At 37.7% G+C, this 24,385-nt stretch overlaps 1 protein-coding gene across 18 annotated transcripts; it reads left to right on the top strand.

Annotated features, from left to right (window-relative positions):
• Positions 1-325: 325 nt before the first annotated feature.
• On the top strand, positions 326-18,321 carry LOC130981815 (uncharacterized). 18 transcript variants are annotated; one of them, XR_009087039.1, is made up of 7 exons: positions 326-564; positions 878-1,178; positions 2,297-2,367; positions 3,275-3,417; positions 4,166-4,232; positions 5,415-5,525; positions 11,519-12,075. XR_009087039.1 is itself a non-coding variant. In XM_057905532.1 (7 exons), the coding sequence occupies exon 7, from the start codon at positions 7,715-7,717 to the stop codon at positions 8,702-8,704; it is 990 nt and encodes a 329-aa protein (XP_057761515.1). In that variant the 5' UTR covers positions 326-564; positions 878-1,178; positions 2,297-2,367; positions 4,166-4,232; positions 5,377-5,525; positions 6,504-6,769; positions 6,845-7,714; the 3' UTR covers positions 8,705-12,075. The 18 variants fall into 18 exon arrangements, 9 of the variants coding, with proteins under 9 accessions (XP_057761515.1, XP_057761520.1, XP_057761519.1 ...); XR_009087038.1 differs by having other exon boundaries at positions 5,397-5,525; XR_009087036.1 differs by having other exon boundaries at positions 5,377-5,525.
• Positions 18,322-24,385: the final 6,064 nt, after the last annotated feature.

The raw sequence follows: 24,385 nt of genomic DNA, 5'->3' as shown, positions 1-24,385 counted from the left end.
GTTTATTGTTTTAATGGTATTTTATGTCTTATTAGTTTTATTTTATTTTTTATACAAAATATTATAATATTATTTAATAATTGCTGTCATTTTATTAGTGTAAACTAATGGAGCATTTTTATAATTTACAACTTTTAAAGTTTTAAACTTTTAAATTAGGTTCTAAGTAATTTTATTATATTTTTGCATATCAGTTTTAAAAATTTCAATAATTCTTTTATATTTAATTAATTTGGTACTATTTTACGGTGTGTTAGTTTTTGAGTTAATTTAAAAAAAAAAACTATATTCAAAATACAATAAGAAAACAAATGTATGGGTTCTGAGCAAAAAAGTGAAGTTAGTCTCATTCACTTCAACCCGCCCATCATCTCTCTATGTCGATTAGAAACCCTAAATACTATCTTCTCCTTCGTGCCCTCCTCGATAGCCCCATCAATCCTTCTTGCTGAGCAACAAAGATCACTAGTGCGGGCTTCAACAGCCTTGGTGAGACATGGAAGGTGGATATCTCAGTCAACAATCCTCTCCTCTAAGGATGGTTTGGATATCTGTTTTTGTCTGGTACTGAATCTTCAACCTTTTTTATTTAGGATTTCTTTTTTCTTTTGGTTGTGTTTGATTTGGGATTTCGTATGTGTTTGATTTCTACATGGTTTGAGATGTTCAGATTGTTTATCTCATAATGTTTAAAATTCTAACCATGTTTTATTCAGATTGGAACGAAACTTTTTTTTAATAGCTGATTTGTATTAATATGACCAAGATTGAAAGCAACTTTTGATGTTTCAATATATGAAAATGTGCTTCCATGCTATGGTTAATGCAGCATAATTTGCCATGCTTTTTCTAAATTACACTAACATTCGTGTGGTAGTAACTAAATCCGGATGGCCCTCGAAAGGTGGATCCAACGAGCCTGATGCAACAATCGACACTGTAAATACTTACAATAGCAATCTAATAAAGCGTGTGCTGAACCAAATTGGAACTCCGAAGTATCCTGGAAGTGCTGCTAGCATTTGCATTTATGAGCTCTACAACGAGGATATGAAGCCGGGGCCATTGTCTGAGACGAATTGGGGGACTCTTCAATGCAAATGGTGCACCTAAGAAGGGAAAGACTCCTGATTCCTGTCACTTCGATGGAGTCGCTTCTATCTCCACCACGGATCCAAGTATGGTGCTATATGCATTTTTTAGTTTAATTTAGCATTGATTAATTTGAAAATCTCTATAGTTTAAAAGCTCTAATAAAGTTTTTTTATTGTGCACAAATTTTCAATTAGTCTCTATAGCTTAAACATGAATAGTTAACTTCTTATACTGTGCAGAATTTTTATGTCAAAAACAGCGATTCATCATCCAATATATAGGGACCTTATTAGGAAATGTCTATTCAAATGAACTTGATTAAATGAGTGATGCATTTTTGTATGAGTGATGCATTTTTATCCACTCATTTTCAGATAGTAAATGAAGTCAACAGTTGAGAATAATATTCTTTGTTATGTTCTGTGTCTGTTTCTCTCATTTTTTTTTTATTTTCTTATCTGCTTGATTTTTTAGAGCAGAGATACTCATTATTTATTGAAGTTTTTTTTCTGTTTTTGGTTATGAATTGTTTATTTTTTTTCTCAAAAAATATTCTTTTCTCTCTGTCAAGAAATTTTTAACTTTAATAGAAAACCAAATATTTATTTTAGTTTCACCGATGATATCAAATAATTTTTTAATATTTCGATTACTCATGCCATGTTTCTTAATTTTGTGCTTTCTATTTCTCGATTTTTAAAATATATAATTTGATGCCTTTGGAAGAATAAAATACTTTTGTTGTAAAAAGTGAAAAAACCTATAAAATTTGATATGGTTCAATTCCAACTACTGTCATCCTCATTTTGTATATTGAGAAGTTGACCTGTTTTCTTACTATTTTTTATTTTCGTTATTTCTGTTTGTCCTTTTATTTTTTTCACAACCAAATTGAGTTTCAAAATCACCTGTATGCTTTTTTTTATCCTGTTCTCTTCAAAGCTAAATTTTTCTCTGTTCCTTATTTATATATAACTGTACATGACTCATCACTGAGTTTTTATCCTATAATTATTTCAGCATTATTTATTCTTGGGTAGTGACCTAAGTAATTAAGTAGTGTTGATATTCTGTCTATTTTTTAACCATCTAATTCAAATTGGAGTTATTTATCTCTTATATTTCTAACTGATGAATGATGCTCTTTTACGCATTTAATTTTGAAGAACTGTTGTGTTAAAATAGTGGTAAATTCTTTTAGAATCGGTGTCGTGTAATTTCACTCAGGAGGATAAAGTGAAGAGGATGCAACAACAAGAGATTCGTGTTAAGGTAAGAATTATTGTGTTTCTTTCTCAGAGAATATATTCAGTTAAAATTTATTTATATTCAAAAAATGAGAAGAATTTGATGAATAATATTTTCTTACCATAAGAAATAAGATCTTTAAATGATCATGAACCCTGAAACAGCTTTTAATAAAATTTATAACTTCAAAGTGTTATAGACTCTGCTCCTAATTGATTAATTTTTCTTTGGGGATTAAAGAAACGTACCTTTGTTGTACATAAATGCATACTTCTTTTAGCTTTGTTAGTTAAAATGTGGCTAATTTTTTGGTTCTAGCAGCAACAAAAACAGAAGCATGTGGGAAAAAAAAAACACAATGATCTTGAGACACATAATAAGAGCTATATACACTCCATATGAAAACACTTCAATTGCTCTCCGAATATCCTAGAAATTGTAGGCATCATATTGAATTTAGGTTTCTAATATGTAATTCATAGTAGCCTTGAATAATTTTGATTCTTTTTCTGAACTCTGTCTTCATGAAGAGAGATTCTTTTTCGATTTTCTGTTAGATTCTTCGTTTTCAGTATGCAGAAATTTTATTAGGGTTTGCAATTGTGTTTCTGATTTCTCACTAGGGTTTGCATGTTTCCACGGTGATTTCAAACTTATTCGGAGCATTTTTGTGTAGTTAAATCTAAGTTTTGTAATTTTCTGTTGATTTTAATACTAAATTTTCTATAATATACACTGAACTATTGAGCTATTAATACTCATGCACACTTGATCTTATTTATTGTTTGATTAGTTATTTTGTTGAATTGTTTTTTATTTCTTTAATCTTTTCATGGATATGTCTCGACCTTGGTTGTTAGATGAAGTTTTGATCATGGCCCTCCTTCTTTTTCTGTGCTCTCTTTCTTCTATACCCCTATATTTGTTTTAGGGTAGGGTTTAGGGAGAGGGATGATTTGTGGGAGTGATTGCTGATTGGAATATGGGTCAAATTGAAAAGCTGAATTTGTGGTCATGGGATTGTCTTTTCGCTTTTATAATGGTAATTGTGAGATGATCCAATAGCCTCGACAGGTTAGTAGGCATTAGATTGATTTAAGTTTTCTAATGATGTATTCATTGGGACACTTGCTCTATTGGGTCTTCCTTTGATTTTTTCATTTTCTTATTGAAAAAAGCTATAGCAATAATAGAAGTATAATGTCTAAAATTAATTTTAATATTTAAAGTATATAACTATAAATTCGGAACCAATTCAGGAATAAGAAAGTTTATTACAATACACAAAATGAGTTAAAATAAATATTATGAGAAAATTGTCTCTTTTATATATGGTTAAAGGTTTTTTTTTCTTAATATCTTTGTGTAATTTCTCTTTTCGTAGTAATCTGATATTGTGAATTATGAGTGTTCTTCTATTGATTTTTTAAAATTTCTACCTGTGTTTGGAAAGAAGTGGGACATGGCCATTTTGTGTACACTCGCTCTGTTAAGTGTAAAAAAAGGACCTTCAAGGACCATGAGGTTGATATCAAAAACAAAGGTTCTCCGTTTTTATTTGTATTTTTATTAATAAAGCTTTGGTTTTGATTGGTTCTTGAGTTTCATGTTTTTAGAGTCTTGGTAAAAGTCTCAGTTTTTATTACAAATAATTTTTTCCCTTTTGCATAGTGGATTCTCAAAAGTTAATGGTGTTCTAGAGTGTATTGTAAATACTCTTCAAATCTGGTTTCACTAATTTCTTTCTCTCATATTAATTTATTTATTTGATAATTTACTGGATAAATCTTGATTTCTTATATGATTTTCTTCCTTCGGCTAGAGTTGTGAATTTATGGAGGAGATTGTGTCCTAGATGCAGAATGGATTTACGGGCACTATTCTAAAAGGTATGGTCTTTTTTACCCATTCTCTTTGAATTCTACACTATCGATTGTGCCTTCTTATTTATTCTTTCCCAATTTCCTTGGGCATATCTCAAAAATTTCAATGTTGTTTAAATAATGAGTCTGTGTTTATGGTCATTATTTTGGCTCTGATAACCTCAACTATCTTTTGTAACTGCTATTATGTCATGCTTATAATTCTACTATTAATAACCATCCTTTCCCTTGTGGGTTAAATCTTTTGTTTATTTCTAATATAATCAAAGTTACTAAAGATTATTATGATGTCAAAAGATAATCTGAGCTTCTCATTATATAGGTGTTAAATGATTAATTCAAAGTTGGCATACAAACTTTATTAGTATTTCACTCAGGATATTAATCTGCTCTTAGAAATTGCATATTTGATAGACTCTAGAGACTTCTAAATTTTTGGATGGTTACAATTTTTTTATCGGTGAAGACATTGATGGTTGTCTATGTTATCAAGCTCTGAATGGATTAAGAAATATGCTTATTTAAGGATCAATTTTTTAAGCTGATCAAATATGCAGATTTGTTGGTTTTCTTTTGGTTTCATAATAGAGGGAAGAAAAAATACATAAGATTTTGATTTGGGCTTCTTTTTATGTATCGTAATTTTATTTTTATCACTGATGTATAATTTTGTATTGTAACCAATATCTTGAAAAATATATCTCTTTTTTGCGATAAATAATCTAATTCGGGGATCACTGCTATGCAAAAAAAAGTGTATAAATACATCCACTATAGCATGAACTATTGGAAAATTGTTTCTACTTTGTTAGTTTATCTTATACTATAAAGTTCAAGTCATTTATTCATATTCATTTAGCTATCTTTTTGTATGTGTGTGTGTGTGAATCTTAATAAAGAGCTTGGGACAACTTCATTAAAACTCTGTTGAAAAGGTGGAAACTTTGACTATTTTGAAAAGAAGTTTTCTCTATTTCTATATATTTTTTCTCACAATATGCAGAATTTTTTTGTTCAAAAGGCTATTAAATTTTGATTATTCAACAAATTAATTATTTCTATTCAGTTACTGTTTTGAATAATTGGTGTTTAATTAATTGTCTACATCTTATTTGATCCTTACTTTTGTTTATCGTGTGATTCGTGATAGTGTTGCTGAACATTTTAAAGGTTGTGGTTTATTGGTAGTCACCAGAAGAAGTCATTGGATAAAATGAATAAAATTGTGTGGAATCTTCTATTAATTGCTATAGTTACAATGATGGTCTTCCTTAACATCAAGCAGCATTAATGAGAAAGGTAAACAATTAAAAATAATTCTCCTTGCTTATTTATATGTTATTTTTTTTAGTTCTTTTTTGGTGTACTTACAAATAATTACAATATTTTTCTTAGGAAAATCTGTTGGTATATTTTGTTTTATTTTTTTATGAGTGATACATTTTTATCCCCTTATTTTCATAAAGAAAATGTGGTCAATAGTTGAAAATACTATGTAAATTGTGTCGGTTCATATTATCAAGTTTCTTTAATTTCTGTGAGAAATATTTTATCCCACTTTATAGTGGTCAATCTCGGGTTCTAGATTTGTTGAGTTGTATTTTTAAAAGTTGTTTAGAATTTTGATTATTATTCATTGTTTTGTTCTCTGTCTGTTTCTCTCTTTTTTATGTTTTTATTTGTTTTGTTTTTTATTTTGGATATACTCATCAAATTTTATTTTAGTTTTATTTGTGATATTAAATCACTTGTGGTATTTATTTTAGTTTCACTTTAATAGAAAATCAGAAGTTTATTTTAGTTTCACAACCAAATTGAGTGTCAAATTCACAGTTGTGCCTTTTTTTTCTCTGTTGAAAGTCTAAATTATCTGGGCATTATTTATGTATAAGTGTACACCAATTGATTTTTATTGGTAAGCTATTTAAAATACTTTTTTTTTTATTTTGTATCCCTTCGTCTTGAATTATCAAGGGTCTGTTTGCTAGGAAAAACGAGCTGCTTGATGAAGTTAATAGATATTTCTCTTTGCATATGTTTACTTAAATTAAGTTCTTATTCTCTATTTAGCTATCGAGCTTATGTTGATACTTTTTCTGAGAAGTTTGAGTCTTTGATTCTGTTCTCTTATTTTTTTTAAATAAAATTAGTAAGAAATGTATTTTTATTTGTTACTCTCTTTTGTGTATATCTTTATTCCTTGATTGTATATCTTTTTTTTCTTTTGAGCACTGTTTATATTCTGGGTCGAGCTGACCGACCCGGGATGTTCGACAGACAAAGCGACCGACCTCTTCAGGTCAGGACAACCCGACCTCTTCCCAAAGAGCTCGGTCAAGTCTTCAGAAAACCCAAAGAAGGGCCCAAATAGAGGAACACGCCCTAAATCCTAAGGTAGCCCAAGCCTATAGAAAGAAGGACGGTTCCCTTAAAAGATAAAGATGACCTTACTTAAAGATAAGATAAAGATAAGATAAGATAACTAACTTATCTTATCCACAGAAGGCCACATCTCACCATTATAAATACACTGGAGCACCCAGGTATAACTCATATTCTGATTCTACTCAATACCTACTTAATACCCTTGCTAACTTAAGTATCGGAGTCCCTTATAGGTACCCTCCACCCTCCGGGGACGAAGGATCAACAGCACTTTCAAGTGTCACAAGTCGAACACACAAGCTCCGGCGACGATATACCCGCCAGACACATCGGCTCCGACCAACGCAGAAGATCTCGACCGAGATCGACCTATGGTTTCAGGTAACCCTCGGAACATTGGCGCCGTTGCCGGGGAGCCTGGAAGTCATCCCAACACCATGGCAGACAACCATGACAACGATCAAGACTCGGGTTTGGAAGATAGAACGCCACACAAGAACACAGATGCTGTATTTAAGAATACTCCGGAATCCAATGGAGACAAAAATTCATCAAATCCAGGGGCGATAGAAGCGCTTCAAAATCGATTGGAGCAACTTAAGAAAGAAGCCCAACATCAACGTGAAAAAGAAGAAGATCTACGTCGGAAGATAAGGCGGCGCCGAGAATTAGAAGATAAGCTTATGAAACTCGAAGCTGATCTCAAAACTAAAGCTATTCGACCATCCACAGAGGATAGCTCTCAGAAAGATCAAGATCCATTCACCAGGGAAATTATGAAGACCAAAATCCCAAAAGATTTCAAACTTCCGGATATGAATCTATATGACGGTACCTCGGACCCCAACCACCATCTCAGCAACTTCAGAAGTAGAATGTACCTCACTGATGCCTCAGATGCAGTTCGCTTCAAAGCCTTTCCAACAACTCTCACCAAGACAGCCATTAGATGGTTTGACAACCTACCTCCAAAATCCATCTCGAGTTTCGACGACCTGGCCAAAAAGTTTCTGGCCTGATTTTCCATACAAAAGGACAAAGCCAAACAAGCACCCAGCCTACTAGGGATCAAGCAAGGAGATCGGGAGAGTCTTCGCAACTACATGGAAAGATTCAACAAAACATGCATGGACATACAAAGTCTACCAACAGAAGCTGCCATCATGGGCCTCATAAATGGCCTACGAGAAGCACCATTCAGCCAATCTATATCAAAGAGGTACCCGACATCCCTAGACGAAGTACAAGAACGGGCGCAGAAGTACATCAATATGGAGGAAAATTCTCGACCTGGCGAAGCCTCGAAGTTCGGTTCTGCCTACCAAGATAAAGAATCCAAGAAAAAGAAAGATCGCTCTGGAGAGAAAATCAAAAAATATCATAACTACACCCTTTTTAGGGTATCATTGATAGATGTTTACAAAGAAGTCTGCCATACAGAAAAAATACCCCCAGCTCGGCCACTTAAAGGCAAAAGGGGAGGAGGAAATCGGAACGAATACTGTGAGTATCATCGAGTCCGAGGACATTCCACCAACGAATGCGTTGACTTGAAAAATGTCGTAGAGAAATTAGTTAGGGAAGGAAAACTAGATCGGTTCCTGGCCAATCGGGACGAAGAACCAAGGAAAAGAAGAAGGGATGAAGATGTCGGACGATCTGAACAGTCACCCCGCACACCGAAAAGACATGTCCACGTGATACACGGCGGATTCGCTAGAGGAGGAATATCCAAGTCATCCCGCAAGCGACACCTCAAAGAAGTATACCACGTCGAAGGCAAAAAAGAAGTGCCAGACATCCCAGCAATCACGTTTACCAAAGAAGATGCATCCGGAATTATTTCAGGACACAACGACCCCATGGTCATCACAATTATATTGGCAAACGCCAACCTCCACCGTACATTAATTGATCAAGGAAGCTCCGCCGAAATTCTATTCAAAACTGCCTTCAACAAGCTCAGCTTAGAAGAGAAAGAGCTTAAAGCATATTCGAACAGCCTGTTCGGACTTGGGGACACCCCAGTACAGCCACTAGGATACGTATCGTTACACAACTTTTGGAAAGGGGAACCAATCCCGAACACTTAAGATAGACTATATCGTGGTCGACGTAAGCTCAGCCTACAATGCCTTAATAGGTCGGATGACATTAAATCAACTCGGAGCAATAGTTTCAACTCCACATCTATGTATGAAATTTTCAACTACAGAAGGGATAGCTACAATAAAAGCAGATCAAAAGATGGCGTGTCGCTGTTATAACGAAAGTCTAAATCTCTGAGGCGAAGGAGGAAAGTTCCACACAATCGAACTCGGCGGAGATCAGAGACGAGAAGAACTCCATCCACGACCCGAAGGAGAAATAGAAAGAGTTTAGATCGAAGATACCTCGGACAAAACAACTAATATTGGCACGATCCTGAAAGGAGACGTAAAAGAATCACTAATACGGTTTCTACGAGATAATGTTGATCTCTTCGCATGAAAAGCTGCCGACGTGCCAGGCATAGATCCCGAACTAATGAGCCATAAGCTGGCAGTCTACCCAGAATCTTGGCCGGTACAACAAAGACGAAGAAAACTTGGACCAGAACGGCCTCAGGCTGTAGAAGAACAAGTACAAGCACTACTGGAGGCAGGATTCATAAGAGAAGTTAAATACCCACTATGGCTAGCAAATGTCGTCTTGGTGAAAAAATCAAATGGGAAGTGGCGAATGTGCACTGACTACACCGACCTCAACAAAGCCTGCCCAAAAGACCCTTATCCACTCCCAAGCATCGACGCTCTAGTAGATGCCTCATCAGGATATAAGTATCTCTCGTTCATGGACGCGTACTCAGGATACAACCAGATCCCAATGTATCCACCAGATCAAGAAAAAACCTCGTTTTTCACACCAAAAGCGAATTATTGCTACATCGTAATGCTTTTCGGCCTTAAAAACGCGGGAGCCACTTATCAAAGGTTAATGAATAAAGTCTTCTCAAACCACATCGGAAAAATCATGGAGGTCTATGTGGATGACATGTTGATAAAGACACAAAGTGATGAAACATTACTAACCGACTTGGTTCAAGTGTTCGACACCATACGGAAGCACAACATGTGACTCAACCGCTAAATGCACCTTCGCAGTAGAGGCAGGAAAATTCCTGGGCTTCATGCTCACACAAAGAGGAATCGAGGCAAATCCAGATAAATGCCAGGCCATATTCAACATGAAAAGCCCGATCTGCGTCAAAGAAGTCCAACAACTCAATGGGAGACTGGCAGCCCTGTCCAGATTCCTAGCAGGGTCAGCAAAAAGATCCCTCCCCTTCTACGCCACCTTAAGGAAGGGAAAAAACTTCGAGTGGATAACGGAATGTGAACAAGCCTTTCGAGACTTTAAAGAATTCCTGGGACAGCCCCCCATCCTATCTCGACCACGAGAGGGAGAACCACTCATACTATACCTGGCCGTAGGAAGTCAGGCAATAGCCTCAGCATTAATTAGAGAAGATGAAGGGGGACAACAACCCGTCTACTTCATTAGTAAAGCACTACAGGGGTCAGAGCTAAACTACCAGAAAATAGAGAAGTTCGCCTACACTTTAATACTAACATCCCGACGACTTCGCCCATACTTCTAAGCGCACACTATCAGAGTTCAGACCAACTAGCCCATAAAAGGGATACTGCAGAAAACAGATCTAGCAGGAAGAATCCTACAGTGGGCAATCGAGTTGTCCGAGTTTGACCTTCAATACGAGGCGCGGACAGCCATCAAATCACAATACCTAGCTAACTTCATTGTAGAATTCACAGACACCACAGAAATCCCCATAGAGTGGAACATATACGTGGACGGCTCCTCAAATAAAGCCGGAAGCGGTGCAGGTGTGATAATCGAAAGCAACCAGGGAACCCAACTTGAGTTTTCCCTGAAATTCGGATTCCCGGCCTCAAACAATTAGGCGAAATATGAAGCGTTATTAGCTGGCTTGAAGCTGGCTAGGGAAGTTGGAGCTCAGAAACTCAATATCTACAGTGACTCACAAGTCATTACCTCGCAAATAACGGGAAGTTACCAAGCCAAAGATCCTACCATGAAAAAATATTTGGATAAAACCAAAGAACAGCTCGGACAACTTAGAGAATATAGGATCTGTCACATATCCCGCGAGCAAAATGCCCGAGCTGACACGCTCTCAAAGCTAGCCAGCACCAAACCAGGGGGCAACAATAGAAGCCTCATCCAAGAAATACTGCAGAACCCATCGATATCAGAAGAAGAAAAAATCCTAGCCATAACAGGTCGGGATCAAGGATGGATGACACCCATAATTAACTACCTCAAAACAGAAGCGCTCCCCACAGATGAAAAGGAGGCAAAGAGGTTAAAAAAGGGGGACACATTACTACACTATCATAAATAACATCCTATACAAAAAAGGGATCTCAACACCACTGTTAAAATGCGTACCGACCTCCAACACAAAAGAAGTCTTGGAGGAAGTACACAACGGCATTTGTGGTAATCATCTCGGAGCGCAAGCTCTCACCAAAAAGGTATTCCGAGCAGGATTCTATTGGCCAAATCTACGAAAGGAAGCTACAGAATTTGTAAAGACATGTCCACCGTGTCAGAAGCATGCCAACTTTCACATCGCCCCGCCAGAAAAACTCATTAGCGTGACCTCACCTAGTGACAAATCCCATTTTGACGGTTTATCTTGTATTAATTTTAGGGGATTTTATAACCTTTTACCCTCATTTATTCATTGAAATAGCATGGTTTTGTGATTGTCTTCTTATTTGTGCTTAGATGTGAAAACATGCTTTTAGACCCTTAATTTGATGGTTTTAATCTCTCTTTGATTCCACTAGATGTCTTGATATGTTTGTTAGTGATTTCAGATTGAAAAAGGCTAGGAATGGATCAAAGGAGTGAAAAGGGAAAGCATGCAAAGTGGAGAAATCATGAAAAGTCAAAGAAGTTGAACTCGCCCATGGACGTGCGCGCGCACCTGTCGCTTGCGCGCACCTGCGAATTACCCTATGGACGCGTACGCGTGATGTGCGCGTACGCGTCGGTGTTGGTTTATGATTTTTTAATGAAAATGTGGCCAACGAATTCTGAAGGGTTGTGGGGCCCAATCCTAACCAATTTTGGCGCCAAAGATGCTATTTAAAGCCAAGGATTGAAGAGCAAAGGGGATCCCATTCATTACACACATTAGGATTAGTTTAGAAGTAGTTTTCTAGAGAGAGAAGCTCTCACTTCTCTCTAGAATTAGGATTAGGTTTAGTTCTTAGATCTAGATTTTAAATCTTTGCTTTCTTCTACTTCTACATTTCAGTTATTTGTTGTTAGATTCATCTTCTTATACTCTTTTGTTTTAATTTCCTTTATGTTGTTCTTACATTTTGTTGTAGATCTAGTATTGTTCCCTCTACATTCTTTCAATTCAATAAGAGGTAATTCATAATAATTGTTCCTCTTTGCTTTTCTATTATTGATCTTTTACCTTTATAGTTAGATCTCTCTTTAATTCTTGCAATTTATGTTGTTTACTTGTATTGCACTTTATGTGTTTGTTGAAATGTCTCTTCTAGATTTAGTATAGATTTTGTTCCTCTTGGCCTAGGTAGAGTAATTAGTGACACTTGAGTTATCTAATTCCTTTGTTGATTGATAATTGGAGAGATTGCTAATTGGTTTGGAGTGCACTAAAGCTAGTCTTTCCTTGGGAGTTGGCTAGAACTTGTGGCTCAAGTCAATTCATCCACTTGACTTTCCTTTATCTAGTAAGAGTTAACTAAGTGGTAGCAATGAACAATTCTCATCACAATTGAGAAGGATAACTAGGATATGACTTCTAATTTTCATACCTTGCCAAGAGCCTTTTATAGTTATTAGTTTACTTTCATTGTCATTTACTTTCATGCCTCTTATCAAAACCCCAAAACAACTCAAACCAATAACAAGACACTTTATTGTAATTCCTAGGGAGAACGACCCGAGGTTTGAATACTTCGGTTTATAAATTTAGGGGTTTGTTTTAGTGACAAACAACTTTTTGTATGAAAGGATTATTGCTTGGTTTAGAAACTATACTTCGACGAGATTTTATTTGAGAAATTCTAAACCGTCAAAAATCCACTCATCAAAATGGCGCCGTTGCCGGGGATTTGCAATGGTGTTATGTTATTGGTTAGTGTACATATGTGAATAGTGTAAATAGTTTATCTTTTGCTTGTTAACTAGATTTTGTTATTTTTATTTTGTTTTTCCATAATGAATTCTCACTTTGGCTATGAGTTTCGCTCTAATTGTGTTGTAGGGAATGTGAACTTCAATGATAACATGTACCAAGGATGGAACCAACAAAGATGGGAGGAGCCTCAAGGAATTGATCATTCCTATTGGCAACAACCTCCGGATACTTATAGGTATAATTCTCATCCTAATGCATGTCAATTCATTGGCTATGGTGACTCCTTTTATGATAATCAACCACCACCATATGCCTATGAATCTTATCCTCAACATGATGCTCAACCATACTCACAAGCCTCTTTCTACCAAGTACCTTTATGTGACCCTTATCCATCATATAACCAATCACCCATACCACATCCTTGTGATCATTATGAGCAAGAACCTTTAGAACCACCACAACCCTATCAAGATTACTACCAAGAACCACCTTCCTACTATGAACCCTCTCTCCAAAATAATGAACCTTCCTACCCACCACAAGCCCCAATAGACGATCCTCTCACTTTGTTACTTCAAGGACAAGAGGCCATGAAGCGGGATACACTTGAGTTTGTGACCAACTTGACCAAGGTAGTGTCTACCTTAGCCTACCAATGCTTGAATACTCAAGGTACTTTCGTGACCATATGTGAAAGGTCAAAAAAAGAGCAAAGCATGAAGGAGAAAGTGGAAAATTCGGTGGAAAAAGAGGAATCAAATTTTGTGTTGGAACAATTGGAGGAGCCTATGATCATTGAAGAAAAGCTGTGGTTGAAGATTTAGGAGATGTTGAAAGTCCATGGGAATGTAGCATCATGGAGCACTCTTCCAAGCAGCTTGAAATTGATGTTGAGGAGGGTGCGCAACCTCCAAGGCATATCATCGTTGGAGACTTGGAAGAGGCTTATCAAAAGATGGATTCAATCATGGATGAATTTCTCTCTACAATAGAATCCTCTCCCATTGGACATGGAGTTGAAATTATAGAAGAGTGTGCACAACCTCCCATACCCTTGGTGAGCATCGAGAAAGAGAGCTACCAAGAGAAAAAAGTTGGCATAGTGTATATTGAAATTGAAGAATATGAAGAGGTTGATCAAGAGATGAATTTACTCATCAATGAATTCCTCTCAAAAATTGAATCACCTCCCATTGGGCAAGATAAAGTTCTTGAAGACAACACCAGGCCAAGTAAAAGGAAAGAGGTGCACATACACAAAGAAGAGTACAAGGAAGTAGACCTTGCATTGTCTAAGTGTGGGGAGGTCTCCCTTTCCAAGTCACCATTCAACACAACATTCAAGTGGGTAAAATTCTTATCCCTAAGCTTTACTTTCTCACTTGAATATGGTTTAATTGAAAATGATGGTCAACTTAGAGCTCTTTGTGGAGTTAAGAGTAGGAAAGAATTGTGTAGTGGTTGGAAACGTCATTTTAAGCTCATGACAGTTGTAAGCCCAAAATTCAAGAGTAATGGTTGGTGTGGAACCAAATGGCATGGGTCTAGGAGGTTGTTTGGAAGCTTCTTTGAGAATTCCAAGGCCATACCACCCGGATGGAATAATGATGATCAATCTAAGGACGGGTGTCAAAACAAAGTGTGGGATCCCAGATCGCACAATGAAAATCAAATTTGGGAGCGCATGGTTTGTGGAGAACTCATCAAAGCTTGAAGATATTGAAATTGAAGAATGGAGCTTATTGGAGATTCAAGCATTGGTGGGAGTTCCAAGATGAATACAAGCACAAGCCACCTTGATAAGAAGCTCCCCATAAGTCCAACTTAAGGACAATAAATAAAAGTGTTAGGTGGGAGACACCCCACCATGGTAAACTCTTTCCATACTCTTTTAGTTTGTTAATAAGTGAATTGAGTTGCCATTGTAGGTAGATTCTCATTTTCATTTTTATCTTTTGTAAATATTGGTAGAATTAGTTTAATTTCTTGTTTTTGTTGTTTTATTGAGTTTAGTTAGTAGTATAGTATGTTGAATAAGGTTTTAGGGTGTTTTGGTATCTGTTTGGAGGATTGAAAGGCTTGGATTGGTGTAAGAACTTAGAAAAATATTTTTTGAAAAACAGAACACCATCCACGCGTGCGCGCACCTAACGCGTACGCGCACCTGGGCATTTTTTTAACCATCCACGCGGACGCGCACTGTACGCGTACGCGTGGATGCAAAAAATTCGACCCCAGCCAAAAACCCGAGAGTCAGGCCTGCACTGTGCGAACATTGGGCCTAGGGCACAAGTCTATGCACGCGTGCGCGCACTTGGCGCGTACGCGCACATGATCTTAAATTCGCAATGCACGCGCACGCACACTGTGCACGTGCGCGTCGATTGCACAATCTGCACCTCCGGTACTTTTACCCGAGAGTTGTGCCAGACTTGGGCCGACATTATGCCTCCGGCCTAACTCGATGCATGCGTGCGCGCACTTGGCGCGTACGCGTCCTTCTACCAATATGCACATCGATGCGTAAGCACGCATGACGCGCACGCGTCGGTAAAAAAAAAAGAGTTTTTCTCTCCTTCCATTTTTTTTTTTTGCTTATCACATTCGCATACTTCTACTCTTCCCATTTTCATTTAGTTTTTGTAGTATGTTTTCGTTTTTTTAGTCATTTCAATAATGGTGTTGGATTCTTACACTCAATTGTTGAGAAATTCTTGCATTATTTTGGTGCTTCTTGACCTGTTTGATATTGTTGGGTGATGAAACTTTTAAATCAATGCTTCATCTTGTATGACTCTTATGTCTTTGTGCATTGATATGACCTCATATTGTTTTTCATGACCCACTTCTTCTTATGTGAACTTGATGTGCCATATGCTCTTCATGCTTCGATTTTACTCTTGCATCAAGTATTAGTTAATATGCCATTAGCTTATATTGGTTTCTCACTTACATGCGTAGCTAACATGTAGTGAGAACCTTACTCTTCTTTGGCATTAGCCCCGCCTATGTTCTATTCGCTTCGATATCTTTGTTACAGGCTTAACTTTCTTTCTTTTTCTTTCCTTTTTGGTTGGCCACCAATACGGAAGGAAAGGAAAGTTTCTAAATGGGGCAACAAACAAGTCATCCGCACAACCTTTTGAAGGAGATCATCAATTGCAACAACTCGTCCACCCTGCTCTTCTTTGTATGCACCGGGGACGGTGCGAACTTTTAAGTGTGGGGAGGTCGTCCGACCGTTCGGCGATTTTGGGTGACAAGTTTCTAATCCCAACACTTTTGCATTTTATTCTAGGATTTTAGGATTTTTACTTGCATTCTCTTAATTTTTGCATATGTATACACAATAAGCTTAGTCAAAATAATGAAAATTTTCAAGATTTCTATCTATAGGGCACCTTAATTGATTTGAGTGAAAACTTTTCATAAAACTTGCTTGAATTATATATCTTGTGGATCATGTTTTTGAGCTTAGAATACAAGCAAGTGAGATTTGAACCTAATGGTGTGGTTACATCCTATAACCACTTATTTTCCTTCTTGTGTGCATTATTCTCTTTCTATGAATGTAATCTTTGATTTGTTTGATTCTTTATGTCCATTATTTTGTGTATACATGCATTTATATGATTGAGGCCATCATTTCATTAGCTCACTTATCCAAATAGCCAACCCTTTTATATCCCTTTGTTAGCCAATTTGAGCCTACGATTAACCCACTTGTTCTTATTTTAGCACATTACAAGCCTTAAAGCGAAAAACAATAAATGTCCTTATGTGGATCTTTGATTAGCTTAGGCTAGTGTGTGTGAGCACCATTCAAGTGTGGGAACTTTGGGACATTGGGTGAATAAAAGGATAGTTTTGTATTATTAGTGTAAATATTGGGAATTGGGTACACACTCATGTATTGATCAAATGTAAAACCTTATGCATTGATGCTCTTATATATAGAAAAAAAAATGAGAAAAACAAAAAGAAAAAAAATAATATGGAAAAGAAAAAAATATATAGAAAAAGAAAGAAAAAGAAGAAAAAAAAAAGAAAGGAATAAAAAGGGAGACAAAATGCCCCAAATCAAAGTATAGTCCAATAAAATCAATGCATAGGTGTTGTGAAATTAAAAAGGAATACATGAGTATGTGAAAGAGTGAAAAATGGGTAGTTAGGTTGGAATCTAATTGTATAGGATGTCATAGGTTAGGTGGGAAGTTTAAGCCCATCAAAGATTCAAATTTCAAACTCACTTGACCAAATATGCATCCTACCTTGACCCTAGCCCCATTACAACCTAAAGAAAAGATCTCATGATAATTGTATGCATGCATGAAGTAATTGTTGATTGTTAGAAGAGAAACAAGTCTTAGAAAGCATGATTAGGAGAAAATTGAGTGAATCAACCCTAAACACTTGAGCGAATAGAGTGCAAACACTACCGGTGAGGGTTTGATGTTCAATTACATGTTTTCACCTATGATCATCTTTTCATGCAAGTTTGTAAAAATATTTAATAACTCAATTCAATTGTGGATTAGACTTGCTAGTTCTTAGCCCTTGTGCATATATGCTTCTTGAGAATTGATTTATTTTGACCAAACAATTGCATTCATTTAGATAGTTGCATGTAAGTAGATTGCATTTAGTTAGTTCTATTGAATAAATGCCATATCCTTTACTTCATTCTTGGTTTAAGCATGAGGACATGCTTGGTTTAAGTGTGGGGAGGTTGACAAACACCATTTTGACGGTTTATCTTGTATTGATTTTAGGGGATTTTATAACCTTTTACCATCATTTATCCATTAAAATAGCATGGTTTTGTGATTTTCTCCTTATTTGTGCTTAGATGTGAAAACATGCTTTTAGACCCTTAATTTGATGGTTTTAATCTCCCTTTGATTCCACTAGATGCCTTGATATGTTTGTTAGTGATTTCAGATTGAAAAGGGCTAGGAATGGATCAAAGGAGTGAAGAAGGAAAGCATGCAAAGTGGAGAAATCATGAAAAGTCAAAGAAGTTGAACTCGCCCATGGACGCGCGCGCGCACCTGGCGCTTGCGCGCACCTGCGAATTACCCCATGGACGCGTACGCGTGATATGCGCGTACGCGTCGGTGTTGGTTTATGATTTTTTAATGAAAACGTGGCCAACGAATTCTGAAGGGTTGTGGGGCCCAATCCTAACCAATTTTGGCGCCAAAGATGCTATTTAAAGCCAAGGATTGAAGAGCAAAGGGGATCCCATTCATTACACACATTAGGATTAGTTTAGAAGTAATTTTCTAGAGAGAGAAGCTCTCACTTCTCTATAGAATTAGGATTAGGATTAGGTTTAGTTCTTAGATCTAGATTTTAAATCTTTGCTTTCTTCTACTTCTACATTTCAATTCTTTGTTGTTAGATTCATCTTCTTATACTCTTTTGTTGTAATTTCCTTTATGTTCTTACATTTTGTTGTAGATCTAGTATTGTTCCCTCTACATTCTTTCAATTCAATAAGAGGTAATTCATAATAATTGTTCCTCTTTGCTTTTCTATTATTGATCTCTTGCCTTTATAGTTAGATCTCTCTTTAATTCTTGCAATTTATGTTGTTTACTTGTATTGCACTCTATGTGTTTGTTGAAATGCCTCTTCTAGATTTAGTGTAGATTTTGTTTCTCTTGGCCTAGGTAGAGTAATTAGTGACACTTGAGTTATCTAATTCCTTTGTTGATTGATAATTGGAGAGATTGCTAATTGGTTTGGAGTGCACTAAAGCTAGTCTTTCCTTGGGAGTTGGCTAGAATTTTTTGCTCAAGTCAATTCATCCACTTGACTTTCCTTTATCTAGTAAGGGTTAACTAAGTGGTAGCAATGAACAATTCTCATCACAATTGAGAAGGATAACTAGGATAGGACTTCTAATTTTCATACCTTGCCAAGAGCCTTTTATAGTTATTAGTTTACTTTCATTGCCATTTACTTTCATGCCTCTTATCAAAACCCCAAAACAACTCAAACCAATAACAAGACACTTTATTGTAATTCCTAGGGAGAACGACCTGAGGTTTGAATACTTCGGTTTATAAATTTAGGGGTTTGTTTTAGTGACAAACAACTTTTTGTATGAAAGGATTATTGCTTGGTATAGAAACTATACTTCGACGAGATTTTATTTGAGAAATTTTAAACCGTCAAAAATCCATTCATCACCTAGCCATTTGCAAAATGGGGACTCGATCTTCTCGGACCCTTCCCACAAGGATCGGGACAAGTAAAATTCCTTATAGTAGGGGTAGACTATTTCACGAAATGGATCGAAGCAGAACCCCTAGCCAACGCCACTGCTCAAAGAAGCCGGAAATTCCTATATAAGAATATTGTTACAAGATTTGGGGTTCCATACTCCATCACCACGGATAACGGCACCCAATTCACAGATGCAGGCTTCAGAAAGTTAGTGGCCGACTTGAATATAAAACACCAGTTCACTTCCGTCGAACACCCCCAAGCCAATAGACAAGCCGAAGTAGCCAACAAAGTCATATTGGCCGGGCTGAAACAGAGATTACAAGAAGCAAAGGGAGCTTGGGCCGAGAAACTTCCACAAGTCCTATGGGCGTATCGAACAACTCCACATTCCACTACAAACGAATCCCCATTTCGACTAGCATACGGAGTGGAGGCAATGATTCCAATAGAAGTTGAAGAAGGGTCTCCCCGAGTAGTCCACTACAATGAACAAACTAACTCTCAACTTCAAAGAGAAGAGCTCGACCTACTTCCGAAAATCCAAGAAAGAGCTCGGATCAGAAAAGAAGCACTAAAGTGGCGAATGGCTTCCAGGTATAATCAAAAGGTAGTGCCAATAGACTTCATGGAGAACGATCTCATCTTAATCCGAAATGATATTAGAACAACTCGACCTGGAGAAGGAAAGCTGGCAGCTAACTGGAAAGGACCCTACCGAGTCACAAAAGTACTTGGGAAGGGCTACTACAGACTGTCCGAACTCGAGGGACGAGAACTCCCCAGATCATGGCACGCCTGTAACCTAAGAAGGTACTATAGTTAGGAAAGGTAAAAGATCTCAAGATGCACTCTTTTTCCTGAAAAGGTTTTTTAATGAGGCGTCAAAGATTGAGATTTAATCCGACTTAAGGGTATGAAAAATTCCCGCCTGTATATATTTGCACTTTCTTTAAATAAAAATACATTTCAGATATTCTACAAAGTGCTCAAGACGCATTAATCTGAAGCATTCATCGTCCGATTATAAAGCAACGGATCGAACAAGAAGTGAAAAACAGATTCACTATACGATCTTGATAGGAATAATTGACCGACAAAGGTGAAAATGCGATTCACCTAAAGGTCGATTAAACTAGGACAGAAATCATAATCTACAAATCGGCAAAAGATGAACACAGAATAATGCAAGAAGTTATCGAAAGTGATCCCAAAAAAGAACCTGACGAGGTCTTATGGATTGCTATATAATAACTTAAAAAGACTGACCGACACCAAAAAGTCAGACCAAGTCAACCCAAGTTATCAGCAAATCCCTGGAAAGAGGTCTGGCCAACCTTATTAAAGAGGAATTGTTATAACTTAAGAAGAGATTGACCTAACGAAGTCAGTCTCCTACAAAACAAGTTGTAATTGTAATCCCTGAAAGAGACCTGACAAAAGGTCCAAGAAAGAGGATTACAAAAATAACTTAGAAGAGATCGACCTAACGAAGTCGGTCTCCTACAAAGACAAGTTGTAAAAGTAATCCCTGAAAGAGACCTGACAAAAGTCCAAGAAAGAGGATTACAAAAACGACTTAGAAGAGATCGACCTAACGAAGTCGGTCTCCTACAAAGACAAGTTGTAAAAGTAATCCCTGAAAGAGACCTGACAAAGGTCCAAGAAAGAGGAATACAAAAACAACTTAGAAGAGATCGACCTAACGAAGTCGGTCTCCTACAAAGACAAGTTGTAAAAGTAATCCCTGAAAGAGACTTGACGAAGGTCCAAGAAAAAGAATTACAAAAATAACTTAGAAGCGATCGACCTAACGAAGTCGGTCTCCTACAAAGACAAGTTGTCAAAGTAATCCCTGAAAGAGACCTGACGAAGGTTCAAGAAAGAGGATTACAAAAACAACTTAGAAGAGATCGACCTAACGAAGTCGGTCTCCTACAAAGACAAGTTGTAAAAGTAATCCCTGAAAGAGACCTGACAAAGGTCCAAGAAAGAGGATTACAAAAACAACTTAGAAGAGATCGACCTAACGAAGTCGGTCTCCTACAAAGATAAGATATAAAAGTAATCCCTAAAAGAAGACCTAACAATGGTCCAAAAAGAGGATTACAGAAATAACTTAGAAGGGGACCAACATAAAGAAATCGGTTATGAGGCAAAAAGCAAAGAATCCGAGAAACAAGTCGGGCCCCCCACAGTCACGGCCTCAAAAGGATCCAAGCTACAAACAATAAATACGAAAGCAATCTAAAGAGGCCAAAGCAGCAAGATCTCAACAGATACCATAATAAAAACATAGTATGATAAAGCTCCAAGAGGCCACCACAAACCAACCTCGGAAGCTATTTTTGTTTTTCAAAAAAAAAGTTGCAAGGCAGACAACTAGAAGCGTCAGCAGTTAAGAAGAACAAATAAAACAAGTTCAAAAGCCCACAAACCGGGCTATTTACACAAATACTCAGAAAAAGATCAGCTAAAGATCAGGAGCCTTCCCGACAGCATCAGTACGGTGAGAAGGAGGGCGAGTCTGAAGGGGCACAGCATCTACAGTTCCATCATCCTGGTTCAGGATCTGGCAATCCGGATCAGACGTAACGGGAGGAACCGAGGAGGTCGACACCTTAAGAGAAGGCACTGGAGGAGGGTCAGCATCATCATCACCCTGGTCATCAGGGAAAATTTTACCATCCCTCACAACATTGTCCAGGCTGACAAGAGTCAAGTCGGCATCAGGGGCAACAATTCGGAACTGCTCCATTAGGTTCTTGGAGGCAGCAGTTATGCTGCCCACAAGGTGACCCTGAAGCTCGCCATAATTAGCCCGAGCAGTTTCCAACTCATCCCGGATGCGCATTAATTCCCTATAGGCTGAGACATAGCTATCCTTATGCTTCAGGGCCATGTCCTCAGCCAACTTCAAAGAAGCAGCAAGGGTAATAGAGCCGGCCTTCTCACCCTCCAGCTCCTTCTCCACCCTTGCCAACTTCACCTCCAACTCCTCCTTCAGACCCTTGATCTGATCAAATTCTGACTTGGCCTCCTCCATAAAAGATTTGGTGGCATGAATCGGAATCCCCTGAACTGTTCAGAAAATAGCCGCACCCATATGAGCCATCTTCACACTATTTTTAGTGATAAAATCCAAATGATGAAGAAGAGACACGTCGTCCATGGAAAGCCCACCATAGGGGGCAATTTGCTGGTCAACAAACTCGATGGCATCAAAGTCCGGGGCATCCAAGTTAAAAGGCTTGGATGTTTTTTGCTTTTTCAAGGGAGGAACACCAGAAACAGCGGCAGAAGTCTGAGGAGGATCGATCTGATGAAACCGAGGAGTAGGAATTACTTTCCTCGGCCCAAGGGAACTCGGCACAGGAGGCTTCACGGGGACCTGTGAAGATCCCTCGCCGGCCACCTTGGCCGAGATGTTCAGAGCAGCAGTTGCCTTCTTTGCCCTTTTGAAGGTCTTCATGGAGTCGTTGTTCTTTGACATCTCTACAAACACAAAAATAGCCACGACAAAGAGTTACAAAAGAGGAAGAAAAAGGAAATAAGTATAGAAACAAGTCAGGCAAATAGACAAACAAATACCCAAAGCAGTCCGAACCAAGGACGAATCATTCAAAAATCTTTTTGTATCAAGATGGGGTGGTTTCCCCCAGAGATTCTCAAGAACAACTACAAAAGCGCGTTCGACATCATCAAGCATCTCCCAAGTGTAGCAAGACACTCTTACATCCTTCTGCCACTCTAGAGGGAAGGAGGGCTCGTCATTTTCATCAAAAAAAAAAAAAGGGGCGAGCCTCCTCAACAGCTTGAACTTTAAAGAAGTAGTTCTTGAAGTCCTTAAAGGACTCATCATACATCGCAAACACTTTATGGCCCTGGGCGGACCGGAAAGAAACCCAAGAAGCTTTCTTTTTTGAAGAACCGCCAGGCTTGGCAGAAACAAACAAGTAAAGAAACAGAGTCTAGGAAGGTGTTATATCTAGTTCACGGCAGAGAAGTTGAAAAATTTTAATAAAACCCCAGGAATTAGGGTGAAGCTGGGATGGAGCAATATTACACGACCACAACAGGTCGGTCTCAAAAGCAGTAAAAGGAAAAGAAACGTTCAACTAACTGAAAAAGTATTCGTAAGCATAAAAGAAGGGACGCTCTCCCTCAACAGAAGTCGGAAAGCAAACTCTCTCGTCAGAATCAGGGGAAACAAGATCGTAATCCTCCTCACGGGCATTGTTACCATAAATCCTATGGCGCTTCCTCAGTTCTGTGCAAAACTCAGCATCCACAACAGAAACACACAACAAAACAAGGGAGTCCAGCCAATCGGACATCCCCTCGGGAACTCTGGACGACATCTCTACAATATTATTGTGAGAAGACATGAGGCCAACTAATCCTACAAGTAAGAAAAGAAAATGAGGTTACTACAAACATCTCGGACAAAGGAGAAAACAACTCGGTCAATACTTCTCAGGCAATGAAAAGCAAGAAAAGGAAAACCCCAAGACTCAAACCAAAGTCCTGGGGCATCCTTTGGAGGCAGTAACAAGGCAAGGTTTCCAGAAAAATAGTGTGAAGTTCGCATCCCAGCATTTTTCAAACAAGAAAAAGACTTCAAACAAGCAAACATTTTCAGAAGCATAAGTCATCACAGTTTACCAAATAAAAAAAAAGCATTCCCAAAACATCAAAACGCGCCAAGTAGAAATCGCTAAAGGTACGAACTTTCTCAAAATCAAAAACAAAAGCAATCAAGTAAAGCAAGGAACAGATGCAGATTCTCTATCAGAAGCAACAACAAAACCCTAGAAAGCCTCGACGGAAATGACAAAAGAGCTCACGAAAGAAAGCCAAGGAAAACACGTTTACAGTGACAAACAAACGCAAGATCACAAAAGGTTCAAACTTTCAAACATGCAAAATCAAAGCTTCACCAAAAAACTAAAAGTAAAGCCGCGAAAGAAGCAAGAAAGTTAGTACCAACCTGAAAAAAAGCAGCAGGCTTCGAGGAAGTTGAAGAGGGAAGGCGAAAATATGGAATTGCTCTCTCAAAAGTAAAAGAGAAGACACGAGCAAAAGCAACGTCGCTGGGCTGAAACGCGGAACTGCAAAACTCCAGGCAAAGGCTTTAGAAAAATCAAACAACGCCGCAACACGAAAAAAGTTGAAAGCAAGTGAAATGCGAAGAAGTTACGAAAAGGGCGAAGGAGAGAAACCGTTTCTGGGTTTTCAAAATCAAGATAAAAGAGCCAAAGGGAAACGGGGCAATTAATGTTAAAATTAATGTAGGCATTAAACCCTCGCACGTTTCCAAAGCGCCGAT

The sequence above is a fragment of the Arachis stenosperma genome, chromosome 5 (assembly GCF_014773155.1).
Source record: "Arachis stenosperma cultivar V10309 chromosome 5, arast.V10309.gnm1.PFL2, whole genome shotgun sequence".
NCBI lineage: Eukaryota > Viridiplantae > Streptophyta > Magnoliopsida > Fabales > Fabaceae > Arachis > Arachis stenosperma.
Note: the sequence above shows the minus strand (reverse complement) of the source record. Positions and strands in the feature narration are given on the sequence as shown.

What these genes read in the sequence shown, in the direction of transcription:
- LOC130981815 (XM_057905539.1), top strand. Translation starts at nt 7,715, where the DNA reads ATGGAAAGATTCAACAAAACATGCATGGACATACAAAGTCTACCAACA.